This window comes from Trifolium pratense, linkage group LG4, assembly GCF_020283565.1.
Source record: "Trifolium pratense cultivar HEN17-A07 linkage group LG4, ARS_RC_1.1, whole genome shotgun sequence".
Lineage (NCBI taxonomy): Eukaryota > Viridiplantae > Streptophyta > Magnoliopsida > Fabales > Fabaceae > Trifolium > Trifolium pratense.
In genome coordinates this window covers 29,864,423-29,878,679 of record NC_060062.1, presented here as the reverse complement: position 1 = coordinate 29,878,679, position 14,257 = coordinate 29,864,423, and the positions used below count along the sequence as shown (strand labels likewise).

The 14,257-nt window shown below is 34.3% G+C and overlaps 1 protein-coding gene and 1 long non-coding RNA gene across 5 annotated transcripts; one reads left to right on the top strand and one right to left on the bottom strand.

The window, feature by feature from the left end:
• Positions 1-892: 892 nt before the first annotated feature.
• LOC123881815 lies at positions 893-5,455 on the bottom strand. 2 transcript variants are annotated; one of them, XR_006799615.1, is made up of 3 exons: positions 4,160-5,455; positions 4,021-4,054; positions 893-3,924 (listed from the first exon to the last, which is right to left on the bottom strand). It is a non-coding gene; the product is annotated as an uncharacterized LOC123881815 (long non-coding RNA). The 2 variants fall into 2 exon arrangements; XR_006799614.1 differs by having other exon boundaries at positions 893-4,054; positions 4,160-5,400.
• A 2,922-nt stretch (positions 5,456-8,377) lies between these two features.
• On the top strand, positions 8,378-13,016 carry LOC123881814 (serine/arginine-rich splicing factor SC35-like). 3 transcript variants are annotated; one of them, XR_006799613.1, is made up of 10 exons: positions 8,378-8,558; positions 8,653-8,731; positions 8,818-8,897; positions 9,258-9,324; positions 10,286-10,357; positions 10,993-11,205; positions 11,296-11,512; positions 11,617-11,756; positions 12,018-12,485; positions 12,578-13,016. XR_006799613.1 is itself a non-coding variant. In XM_045930555.1 (8 exons), the coding sequence occupies exons 1-7, from the start codon at positions 8,483-8,485 to the stop codon at positions 11,495-11,497; spliced, it is 789 nt and encodes a 262-aa protein (XP_045786511.1). In that variant the 5' UTR covers positions 8,378-8,482; the 3' UTR covers positions 11,498-11,512; positions 11,617-11,896. The 3 variants fall into 3 exon arrangements, 1 of the variants encoding a protein (XP_045786511.1); XR_006799612.1 differs by having other exon boundaries at positions 12,018-13,016; XM_045930555.1 differs by lacking the exons at positions 12,018-12,485; positions 12,578-13,016 and having other exon boundaries at positions 11,617-11,896.
• The last annotated feature ends 1,241 nt before the right edge of the window (positions 13,017-14,257 follow it).

The following is a 14,257-nucleotide window of genomic DNA, read 5'->3' as shown; positions in this document are numbered from 1 at the left end:
TTCTGATGTCGGCGGTTAGAGAAGTGGAGGCTTCTGTGATCGTTGGACTGGAAAGCTTTGCTTTGGGTCAGAATAGAATTGCGCCGAGCTCGACGCCGAGTTGGGCTGAGGTACAGTCCAAAAGAACTGAAGCAGCAATTGCAATACACTCAAGGACCAATGTCACAATGGGTTACACTTTAAGGGACTAAAGTGTGGTTATTTTTAGCAGATCAAAAAACGATTTCTATATCAGAAATACACAAATCGATTTCTGATTTTGAGACAGAAATAAAGAAAAACAAGCTAATATGCAAAATTTAAATAATTTGGTTATACAATAGTATCAAATTACATGAAAGGGACCATAAATTTTGAAGTAGACAAGGAGGAGAACAAATAAATGGAATTAACAATTGCAAATTCTCACATCTCCATCATTAAGTTTAGATATTTTACAGCAGATAAAAAACTGTTAAAAAAACCTATATCTAAAAATATGTAGAATCTATATTTCAGACAAGGAAAATTTTAACAAACACAATCTCTTCTTCCAGAGCATCTATAATTAACTATAAATACAGATCATGAAAGATCAACTTGTGTGTATTAAGCTCTTGGGGTTGAGTACCTTCATGAATTTGGACAGAGCCTAGTTGTACCAATTGCATGCCCCGTTGCTTATATGAAACGAGTCCACTGGTCACAACTGATGAAGTGGACATGACATTCTTCCCAGCTACTTCAGCAATATTACAACTTATCTTCACATCATATACAAACAGCCAGGGATGTTCCTGGTCACAAAAACTGATGAACTGTCTAACAATTTAGATGAAGGACATAAACAGGACCCTATTCAAGTTCAACATATAGTTTCCTTTTAAGCTACAAATAAAATCATTCTAGTTGATAAAAAAAAAACTTAAGAGATTATTATATTTTTATATTTTTCTACACTAGAACATCTTGCCTAGAGAGCAAAATCTGTCTTTTTTTTTAAATTAACAAACTAGTAGGTAGCAGCCGTATAAACTAAACCAGTGCATAACACAGGCATCTGAAAGATTTTCTTGTGACTGGACAGAAAATTAAGGTATACAAATTCAAGCCATGACAGAGGAGGATTAACCTAGTATTAGCAGTACATGGAAGTAAATCGAAAGTAAGCACAAGATTGTCTTGAACTTGAACTCTCAACAGTCAACCCCGTTTCTTGAAGCACACTTTAAGAGATATTTGAACCCAACTCCATTCTGACTTTTATTACCAATATATCATCATCGTGTTATTGAATACTCAAACATATCTTCCATCCCAAAAGTATTACCTTCAAAAACCAGTAAGTTTTCCTGCCTTCAAAATACACCCCATACACATGGAAACCAGATTATGAGATTCCTCTTTTATACATTACAGTCTCCCCAACCCTTAATAATCATGAGAACTGTGCAACATGATTATTGACTTCATTACCGTCTCGACATAATTGAACATTCAAAAAGTAGATGTTAACATCCTCTTCTTTACCACAACCGATCAGACATGTACCTGCCTCCGACTCCTCGCTTTAAAAGATATCTTTAGTGCCTATAGAAGGTTTCCAAGGCAATTCTCAAGTCAATATCTTACCAACTCAGCAGTCGGCACTATAGATTTTCCTGCATCACATCCCCCTCACATTGATACAAGTCACTATCTTACCACCAAATAGACACTTTTTCCACATTGAATCTCCAAAGGCCAAAGCCACTTCCTAATAGATAAGTTGAAATCTCCCCAATTTTATAAACTTCCTAATAAAGCTAAGTTGAAAGATCTCTAATTGTTTTATACCCAGCCCCTCCCCGTCTTTTCCTACTTACAAACTTTTTCCCAACTAACCCATTAAAATGATAGGTTAATCTAACGGAGTAGTTCCTATCTCTTTCCCCTGGCCAAGACATCTTGTCTCCAATAAATGGGGATGTTCAAGATTTGTTGAGTTCCATAGGCATTAAAACAACCCTCTTTTCTACTGTTTTGGTTCAACATTGAGTACCTAACTCACAAAGGTACCATAATTTAAATTTGAAGCATGACTCCACACCATGAACCCAGCCTGGCCCAGAAGTCAATTGTCACACAAATTTTCACCTTCTGCCAATTTCCAATGTTCTCGCAGACCCCCATGTCAATGACACTCCTCTATGCATAGCTAGGTCGGAGACCAGATGGAGCTCCCCATAGGGTAGACAGAGGATAGTTTCCACTCTCGCCATCAGAGAGTTCTCTCCATTAACTACTAAAAATGCATTCCAATATGAGCTTTGTTAAAACTCACTAAAGCTACAGAAGCACAGTCCATGAGCACATATATCCGTGCAGAATGGTCCCCTAAATTTATAGCAATGATCATCACAATCTAATACAATGAAATTGTCACCAATAATTGCTCCCTTGGCGGCCTGAAACAAAATTCAGAATGTGAGTATTATTATCCATCGCCATTACAAATTAGTACATAACATATGTAGTCAGCCTCATCCTATTTCAAGAAACAACCTCAGGCATCCATTGTTATTAACATTGTTGTTGTAAAGGAAGTAAAAACTATTTAATACTAAACGTAAGGGTAAACTTTTTTGGACTTTAACAGAAGATCGAATTACCAACACACACTTTTATAAGCTTTAAAGACTGACACTGAAATTTATGGTAAGTCACTGAAAAGGGAAAAGGAACAACATATGGTTAGGAAGTCCTACTTAACAACACATACTAAAAGTCATTCTATTTCTAGTTACGTTGAAAAATTGCTAACAAGACCAGTGAATTATACAACAGCAGCTCCCTCACATTGCAACAAGTGTAATGAAAAACTTTTAACCTTCACTAAACAAATTCATACTTGCGATGCAGACATTGAACCAACATTCATACTTGCCCATACCAACTCTCTTTAATGTCAGTTGAGCCTCATTGATTCAACATCCATACTTGCCCGCCTCCAAGTTAGCAAACAATTCCAAACATAGTCAAAACATAAATATTTTACAGATGTTTCGCCCAACACCTGATACCTTTGTTGAACAAAGCAAAAATGTAAAAACTAGATGCCTCTCCATTTCCTTCTAAATACCATCTCTCTGCACATGACCTCTCCATACTGTCAACCTCTCCATTCCCTTTATTAAAAATACATATGTTCATTACAACCTAAGGGATTTAAACACCATTGTGATATTGAATACTCAAATCCCTTATTTTTACCATTTCAAACACATCTTCCAGCCCCAGAGCTTTACCTTCAAGGCTTTAAATACCATTAAGTTTCTGGCCTTGTAAATGACACCATGCACAAGCAAACAATTATTGAAAGTTACCATTTTTCATACTATAAAAACCAGATCAAAAGAGGCAAAAAATAAATTGATATCCCACTTACAAGCATAGCAATGTTGTTCTACCTGCAAAGACACTTCGACTATCAAATCAAATTAGTTATGAATTTAAAATGATTTTGGTAAAAAAAATTACATACCTACCTGAGATGAGATGTTCTCCTTCTCCCCCCAACAGATCATCATATCACAATTTCAAACAAATAAAATAAAATAACAATGGAAAGGAAGAAATAACTCACCATTTTCCCTCACCTATTTCCATATAGAAAGCATCATCTATATATTATGTCAAAAAATAACAATCGAATCTTACCCTTTTTCCTTACCCATTTTGTTATTATATCTCAACACTCGTTGCTACATTGAGAAGCTCCTCACTAGCATAATGCAGAAATCTTGAAAAGATGCTAACAGCCTGACGTAAGGCACCTTAATTAAGCATCCAACTAAGCATCGTCCATATTCTTCTTCAACTCTTCTTAGGCGTACTTTTCTCGTATAGCCAAGAATCGAGCCATTTCCATCAGGGTCCTATTTTCTTCCTTTTACTCACACTATTCTGTTGCAATGATATTTTGAAGCCAGAACATAGGTAAGCAATGTATCCATTGAGAACTTCAATAACGATAACTAGAACTGTTTCAGATATGATTACCCTCTCAGCCTCTTATAGTATCTTCTGCTCCTTTCTGTTTTTAGTTTTCAAAAGAAAGTGAGTAACAAAACTGAACATAAGAGAAGTAAGGCAACCAAACACAAATCCATATAAAAACTGATGCACTTTCCATTACTACCTCTAATGACCTGAAGAGACGAGACTGATTTTTATCCTACAATAGCTGTAGTACCTGCATTGACTCTGACAATCAAGGTAGTTATGGATTCAAACAAACACAAAAAAATATATCTTCTCTCCAACATATCATTAATCACAATTGCATAATAAAAGAAAATAGAAACTCAGTCAAAGATGAAACAGTTGAAACTAGGAAGAACTTGATGAAAGTTTTGTTTGGTTAGTACCATCCATTGGCGGGCGGTGTCAAACCTCCACAAACCCGATAAAAAAATTACATACCTACCTCCATAAAATGAAACCTATATAGATCACCAACAAATTAGTCAAAAGTCCAAACACCAAAACACAATCAAGAACATAAATCATCAACAAAAAGAATACAACAAATAAACAAAAACCACATTTTCTGAAACAAAAAATAGATAAATGAAATTACCCAAATTAAAACGACATAACTAAAGACACAATTTTTATAACCTAGAAAGAAGAAAGTTTAAAACTTTATGGAAATGAAATTGAAAACTAACGAGCCTGAGAAGGAGGAAGTTTCAATGAACTCACCTATTTCCATATAGAAAGCATCTATATATTATGTCAAAAAATAACAATGGAATCTTACCCTTTTTCCTTACCCATTTTGATATAGAAAGCACCTATCTATATATGTCATCATGTCTGAAAAGGAATAATAAGAGAGAATGGGTTACTATCATCATCATCATCGAAGTGACATCAAAATTTTGATTTTTCTCTTTCTCTCGTTTTCGATGAGTTGAGCGGTGTTCTGATTCCTTCGATACTCAAGCAACCACAATTCACCATCTTGAATGATTCGATCCATTAAGCGTAGCATCGGGGTAGAATATATCCTTCGTTGCTTATTGCTTTTTTTGGGTGCACGAGGAGGTGAAGGAGTTACCGACGACAGGGACGAAATCGGAGTGCGAGGTGAAATCGGAGGAGTATGATCCATCATCGGAGATTCACAGAGAGGAGTGCGAGGTGAAGGAGTTACCGACGAGAGGGACGATGGCGATGAAATCGGAGTGCGCGGTGATTCCATGAAGATGGAAATTGGGAGCGGAGATGAAATCGGAGTGCGCGGTGATTCCATGAAAACGAAACAACAGCAAGAAGAATGAATCAGAGAGAGAGAGAGCTTTCAGAAAAGAATGAGATTATTATTATCAGAGAGAGAGAGAACAGAGCAATTAGAGAATGAATGAATGAATAGTTAGGGTTCCCGGATTTGGGCGCTCATTATTTATAAGGATAAGGACGTGATATGCACAACAACGGTCGGTAACCTTTTTTTTTTTTTTAAGAAAAAAAAAATTACTTAGGCGGTGTATATTTTTAAGAAAAAAAGATTAACGTTGTACTAAATTGTAGTATTGTATTATATTATATTCCTTAAAAATTAGATTTAAATGAATTTTTTTTTTTACAAAGACTTAAATGTACTTTTTGCATAATTTTTGTCTTCCTATTTTGAAAACTTCAGACATTTGCTCTCTTTTTTATTTTTTTTTATTTTTACTTATAAAAATATATATATTAGATTAAAATGTATATTTTTCTAATAATAAATTTAAGTGTACATTTTTTTTCTGACTGAAAATTTAAGTGTATACGGTCCGTGGTGCATACCAGTTTTTGATGGCTCAGGACGCTGTCACGCCTTATGCTGAGGAGATTACTTTTTCTATATATACATATCTCATTTTGGCTTGTTCAAAAAAAAAAATTGAGCCACTAATATAACCTAGAGAACTTTCATCCGTGTATAAAAATTTGGATGCTCCATCAATCATAAATATATCAGAAATAATGATATATTATTAATAGAATTTTTTTTCTTTTTGTAATTAATTAGATATAACATATAATGCTTCATTCAATTATTCTTATATTTAAAATTTTATTCAATTTAATCAAAATTTATATTAAATATATAAAAATGTAAATTTTTTTAATTTTTTTTGAAAACTACAGACATTTGGTCCCCTTTTCATTTTTTTTATTTTTACTTATAAAAATAAAAATATTAGATTAAAATGTATATTTTTCTAATAATAAATTTAAGTGTACATTTTTTTTTCTGACTGAAAATTTAAGTGTACGTTTGGTTACCCTATTTTTAAAGGTGTATATAATATATATATTTTTTTGTGTTAATTTCCGGTTCCTATGAGAAATCATTGTTCCACCAAAGAACTGAAAGTGTATATTAAATTCTATAGGCCAAGGATCAAATTTTGGACCAAATCTTGAAATTTTATTTTTCTACGTTCAAAATTAAAGTTTCGAAATTTTAAAACTTGTAAATAATTTATATTAAACATTCATTCATATACTTGTATAATTTTCATCCACGTGGTCTTATGAACATGGTTCAGTTGGTAATTTTCATCCATGTGGTCTTAAAAAAACCAATAGCTAAACATACGTAGAATCTATTTTTTCATAACCTCTATAATCCCATGAGTTGATAAACTAACATAGCTTGTGTGTATTAACCTCTTGGGGTTCAGTACCTTCTTGAGTTTGGACAGGGCCCTAGTTGTACCAATTGCATGCCCCTGCTCTGTCAAGGTCTTCATTTGTAACCGCACTTGCTTGTTCTAATACGACTAAAATAGACAATGAAAAGAAAAAACAAGTCAATCATACTACATCATGATCACTAAAGATGCTTCATGTACTAGTTAATATCGAACAGCAAATTGTTGGGAAAAACAGGCATGGAGAAAATAAAAGAATGCAATCACAATACAAGAATATAACCTGGAAACTACGAACCGGAGAAAAAATCATAGTCGTTGTCTAAACCGACAGCTAGAGAATAAACACTATATAAAAATTGTTACAACATATAGACTTCACTCTCAACTACCCTATGAGCCCAGTACACTCACACTCCAAAGTAAATATTTGAACTACATTTCAAATACTCTAAACACAAGAGTATAAGAGAAAAATAAACAAACACATATATAAACTTAAAGTGTTTCCAAGTGCTACTGTTTGGTGTATTGAAACAAAGAACTTGAGATTTCTATAAATAGCATTGAGCTCCTGCCCCATTCAGTATTCTAAGCAATGTGAGACTTCTCCAATATAATTTTCTTAACCTGTTTTCCTTCATTAGCAATGCGAGACTTACATTGCAATCAACCCCAACAATCTCCACCTTAATTGTAATGGTCTTCAATCTTCATTGTATATACACCGACAATCATTATCTCCCGCTTCCATTGTCTATACCGACAATCATTGTCTTCACCGACAATCGTAATTCTCATTGTCTATACCAACAAATTAAACTATCATACTCCACCATAAAAAGTACACCGCACTTGGAACTAAACCATCCCAAGAATTTTATTCACTTGGAACTAAATCATCCCAAGATTTTGCTTCACTTGGAACTCAATCATCTCAAGAATTTCATGTCGAAACCTTGCTGAAAGATTATGGTGCAACTCCCATTTTAGCTTCCAGGATGTTCTTCAGCCATCGACACATCTCACCACACACCTTGCATTAATGTCAACCAATGCCCGTGTGTTGTTTTGAATCCCTTAGCGGAAATACCATAAGAACGCATACTGCTCCACCTAGACAACCTCATGCCCAGAACACCTTGTGCAACCCCTGATTGCATTACCAAGCAAGCGTAAAAGAATTCCAACGTTAAAATTTGATGTGAGGATGAATATGAGACTTTTTTTTTACAAAAATATGACACTTTTGTCCATGATTTGGTGCAGTTACAAATGAAAGGTGAGAAAAAAATTTAAGCAACATTTTATATATTATTATAAGTTTGTGAAGGTAGTTTATGATAAAATAACTTATAAAATTATAATTATCACTAGTGTGAACTTATAAAATAGCATAAAACCTAATTTATATTGCATAAGCTGTTTGAATAAGCTTTAAAAAAAAGCTGAGTCAAACGGACCCTAAATAAAGTAATTTGTGATGTTAAATTTATTGACAATTAGTGTTTTTTTTACAATTTCATCCTTTAAAAAAGGGTAATAAATTAATATTATTACCGATTGAAAAAAAAATAAAGCACTTTAGTGATATGTTGGTAAAAAATAATTAATGTTTAAAAGAAGATATTAAATAAAATTTGTAAAAAAAATAAAAAATAAAAAATTTGTAAAAAAGAAAAGAAATATAAATAAACGAAGGAAGAAGAAAAGATTATTCACGAAGTTCTTCTTCTGAGGCCCAGTGCCACACACCAGAACAAAACCCTAATCTTCTTTATCACTCTCTGCAATTTCAATTCTCAATCACAAACATGTCGCACTTCGGAAGGCAAGGTCCTCCAGACATCGCTGACACCTACTCTCTCCTCGTCCTCAACATCACTTTCCGTAATCTCTCTCTCTCTCTCTCTCTCTCTCTCTCTCTCTCTGTTTTCAATTCAATTCAATTCTTCAACCTAACACCCTATACTGTTCCCTTCAGGTACAACCGCCGATGACCTATTTCCTCTCTTTGATAAATACGGCAAAGTTGTTGACATTTTCATCCCCAAAGATCGAAGGTTTTTCAATTTTCTTCAATTTCTCGTTTTTATTCATTCATTCATTTATCTCTTTCATTTGTTGAAATTATATATATTTTTTTAAGGACTGGTGAATCGAGGGGTTTCGCTTTTGTGCGTTATAAGTATGCTGATGAAGCTTCAAAGGCTGTTGATAGACTCGATGGTATGTTTGCTTCATTTCGGGCCTGCTTGGATAAACAGCTTATCATGATTAGTGCTTATGTATAAGCTTCCATAAGCTATTTTTAAAGTAAAAGATAAAATAAAGATAGATTCTTTTTATATATGTTGCAAGCTGTTTTCATGTTCTCAGAAGTTATATTGGAGAACTTATAAAAATAAGCTGAAAAAAATTATGAAAATTTTCATAAGCTGTTTTCATAAGCTCTCCCAAACAGTCAGATAAAACTTATGCCAGTTGATAAGCTCAAATAAGCCAATCCAAACATGCCCATTGTCACTAATGCTTTCTGTTAATCTTGTTTTTTTTATTGTATATGGAATTTGAAATATTTTATTTCAGGAAGAATGGTCGATGGTCGTGAAATAACTGTCCAGTTTGCAAAATATGGCCCTAATGCTGAGAGAATGTAAGTAATATAGTTTTATATTTTTAGTTATCGATTTTGTTATAATGGTGTTGTCATGTCAAATTTATGAATTTACACTGCTTTTCTCTATTTTGTTGTTTATATATAATATAATGAGGGAATACTTAGTAACCTTGTTAAATAGATATGTTTGAGTACAATAGCAATAAAGCGTATCCTAGGGCACCTTACACGACACAGACGCACTGAAAATTCAAATATATATTTGGATCTAAATCAGCCCAATTTGTTTTGTTACAAAAAAATTACTACCTCCGTCCCTAATTATAAGATCCTTTTGAGATTTTTCTTTGTCCCATTTTATAAGACCCCTTTCAAATTTCCAATGGCATTAAATATTCTTTTACGGTTTTACCAACATATATCCCTAATTAGTAATTATAGTGCATCTTTTTCTACAATCTCTAATAAATACACTAAAAAACATTAATTCACTCTCTCTTAAAGGATAAAATTGTAAAAGCAATACCAATTATCAACAAATTTAACACTACAATCAACTTTCTTAATCTTCGTATTTTTCTCAAAAAGGTCTTATATTTAGGGACGGAAGTAGTATAATGATAGTGCCTTTCATCTTCATTCGTGCAATTGAAAAGCGAAAAATAATGTAATAAAATTTGATGTCTTTAATCCTCTCATTGGTCATCATTGCTTCAACACATTTTTAATCCCTAAACTAGTCTGAGATGTGTCCAAGGAGTGCCCAAGCAATTTTTTTTTTGAACACTTTACTGAGTTGTTAGACACAGGTAGTACATAAGGATATTGGGTGTTGGACACCAGAACACACTCAATCCCAGAGGTGTGCGTGCAGACAATAGCTTTCTTCTCTTGTTATGCTTAAAGTGGTGGATGCTTGTTATTATTTTCCTCACAGCTTGTTCTTTTTATTCCCTCGCATGTGTACCTAGCTTAGTTTAGTTTCTTCTATTTACAGTCACAAAGGAAGGATTATTGAAACATCCCCAAGATCAAAGAGCTCAAGGAGCCGCAGTCCCAGCAGGAGGAGGTGCGTACCACTTTTTAATGTCATTGTTGCTTTCAGAGTGTTGTGAAAGTAGGAGTTTTATTAGCTGCTACATTGTCTGGAAAGCTTTGAAATTATCATTTTAGGATTTTTTTTATACTGCAAGCAATGACGGTTGTATGACTGTTGAATGGCCGTGATAAGTTGAATGTGATATTTTCATTACAGAAATTTCTTACCCTTGGTATTTCTGTCCGGTCCACCATTTAATTTTATAGCTGAAATCATTTCTGGAATTTCCAATGATACAGTTGATGCTTTATTTATTTGATGCTCAATCAAGCTGAATCACACAGTTTGATTTTGCTCATTACTTACAGAAAGATGTAGCCTTTTTAATTTAAGCATTTTAACTTGTTTAATAGGCAAAGTCCTTCACATCATAGATTAAGGTGGCTGTTGCCATATTTATTTACAGTATAGACCCTACTGTACTTCTTCTAATTGTCTTATGTTGAATTTGGACAGTCTCTGTGAATGTCATATATTTCTTATATGTTCATTTTGAAATTTTCTTACGGTTATTAAATTGTATCTCTCGTAGCCAGTGGCATTCCAACATTCATGATTGACATTGAAAGAATTTTTTATTGTCTAATGTCCAACTTTTTGTGTAGGCATCACGATGATTACAGAGACAAGGATTACAGGAGGAGAAGTCGCAGCAGGAGTTACGATAGGTATGGACGTGATAGGTACCGTGGTGGGCGAGATAGGGACCATCGCCGCCGAAGCAGAAGCCGAAGTGCCAGTCCTGATTACAAGCGCCGTGGAAGGGGGCGCTATGATGATGAGCGTCATAGTAGAAGCCGGAGCAGATCAGTAGACAGGTTTTTTTTCGTTGATACTTGGAATTTTCAGTTTTGATTTCTCACCATCATAATTAATGTTATTGAAGGATTTTTTGTTATTCTCAACAGCCGCTCCCCTGCACGACGCAGTCCTAGTCCAGCAAGGAGCCCTTCTCCTAAAAAGAGTATTTCTCCCCAAAGGAGTACTTCTCCCAGGAAAAGTCCTCGTCGTGAAAGTCCTGATAATCGTAGCCGTGATGGGAAGTCTCCTACTCCTCGCAGTGTCTCACCTCGAGGTCGCCCTGATGCATCTCGAAGCCCATCTCCTTGAAATTCAAACGGTGATGTGAGTAATATGTTGACCTTTAAATTGAAACAAAAAGTCAACTCCAATGTCAAAAGGTATTTTTAAACTTTTTGTGACTGTTCAATTCTATTTACATTTTGCAGGAATGAGCTGTTTTTCATGAAGTATCCCGTGACACCTTGACTACTGTACCTGTTGCTGTGTTGATAATATGGGATGTTTTCATCAATGTGAATGGTCTTATCAGAGTCATTGAAGGATTTTATGATCTAAGTGAAGTTTGGTAGGGTTGAATTCCTTGGTGTTTGAATGTTTATATGTTTTGGCTCATATTATGTCAGTCTTTTAGAATTTGGTAAATTTTGGACCTGGTAGTTGCTGGGTTAATATTTCAGTATGAGGGATTTTACCATTTTAGCTTTATTCTATTGTGTTTGCGTTTATCTCTGTTTCTGCATTATTATTTCCATTGTTATAAGCAGCGTGGTTGTGATCTACTTAATGCTTAGTTAATTTATAATTAACAACTTATTGGGTTTTATAGTTATGATCGGGAAAAGTGATGGGGGCTTGATAGGTGCATGTTCACATTGTGGCTGTTGATGCTGTGTCTATGTTGTTGATGATTGTTCGTGAGTTTGGTGCTGGTTGCAAACTGTTTAGTTGACGGTTAGAAAGACGCTTAGTTGACTTGATTTTTTCATGAATGATCTGATTTTTGGTAAGCATTTTTGTTTACTTTCTATTTTCTTAAATCCCACACGTCCTCAGAGGATTCTGATTTTTGATCTGGTAATAATGATTGGTCTTTCATCTTAAAAACTGTCCTGAGACGAATTCTTGATGCTGTGATGGACACAAGTTGAATGTATTTTGACACGTGGCTGATGCCTCATAGGAGTTGGACCTATCATTTGTTGATTCAGACGCAGATACTAAACATAAACTGTGGCACTAAATATGAACCCTAATTGCTGGTGTGTTACTTCAAATCACCGTGAAGGGGTTAATGGTATATTAAAGGTTCCATTTTTAGGGTATTTTCTGAATACTACTTATTTAACATTCACCTTTCAAGTTTATAACATCTGCTACATGATGTAGTGAGATGATTGTTGTACCACACTGCTCCATGACTGTAGCTGTGAGGTGGTTGCTGATGCACCTTTAATATGAATGTGTGTTCGTAATTTGAAGTATTAACAAATTACTGTAGCGGACTGGTGCTGCCCTTTTTGCTGTGGTCGGGTTTGCAATGTTATTAGCTGCTGTTAGTTGGTACCAATTACTGATGATGTTTGTCTAGCCGTGCTGCTGGTTTCTGTTGATTCCCAAGCTGCCTGATAGAACTCTTTTCACTATTAAGCTTGTTTGTTTTCATAGTTTCATCTTTGATCCTTCGTTCATTCATTCATTTGTACGGCACAATATTTGTATTTGTTATTTTATTGATTGTTACTTACCTAAACATGATGTTCCTTGTCATGGTATTGTGGTGTGGTTATTGTTCTGTAACTGAAATAAACAATCTAAGTTTTTGAGATCTTTGAGGTTTCGTTAGGCTTTGAGTCAGTTGTTTGAGAGCAGCAGTTGTCGCCTGTCTGAAACAGGATTAATTGTTTATATATCTATAACAATATATGAAGGGAATAGGGGAGTTTGAGCTGGTTTTTTTTTGTCCATTTTGCCCTTCATTATAGTTTGAAATAACAATTAACCTATAACAATATATAAAGGGAATAGGGGAGTTTGGGCTGGCTTTTTTTTGTCCATTTTGCCCTTCACTATAATTTGAAATAACACTTAACAATAATACCAACAATACTCTTGATTTTTTTAGTATCAACTAATTTTTTTTATTAACAAACTCACAATAAAATAAGACATCGTTTTTTTTTTACATGAGTTAGACATAGGCAGGCGCGGAACTGCCCGCTAGTGTATAATAAACAAAAACAGGCTAATGAAACCTGGATGCAAAATTACATTCAAATAGGGTTTGCCATAATGCTAACCTTTTAGAGTTGTGCAGTAGATTTTAGTTTCCATTTAGTCGCCAATTGATATCTTGTGCTATTAATATTCGAGGGACTGAGAAGCTGCTCTAGATATTATCGATGTGATAGGGTGCCATTATTTATTTTGCTTATTTGATTCCAAGATGAGTGATGGATTTGCATTAAATGGGTTAATTTGGACTAGATGAGCTGAGTTGTGTTAGGACATGTAATGCCATGGATCTTGGTTGAGTTGTTGAGTTGATGTTTATTACTCTTGGAGACAATTTCATATTCAAGGTCAAATTAGTATTTTAAAATTTGGACCGATGATTGATCTAATCAAAGCCATTATTAGATCACTAGGTGATACTAGGTTGCTAACTATGTCTATTCAAATACAGAAATGTTATATATTATGTGTTTGATTGCTTTAATGGTTAATTCTAACGTGCACCCATAGAACTTGATATCTCATGGATCTAAACATATATTCTACACTACGTTGTTTTTCAACATCCCCAATGCTGCATGGCCCTGTTGCTTCTCCACCAACACACAAAAACCATCCAACAATTGTTTCATCGTAGAAAAAGTGTGGATGATCGTGAGAGATTCAAGTTAGTGTAGAGATTCAAACCCAAAATAGTGGTAAAGGATTTTGGTAGATTGTTCGGGTATATAAGAGGGAAATTTGATGATACAGAAGAATAATATATAGACGTAGTAAGGTGTGTTGATGATGTCAACAATGATGACACAGTCAGTCTTAACAATAAGGCTCACT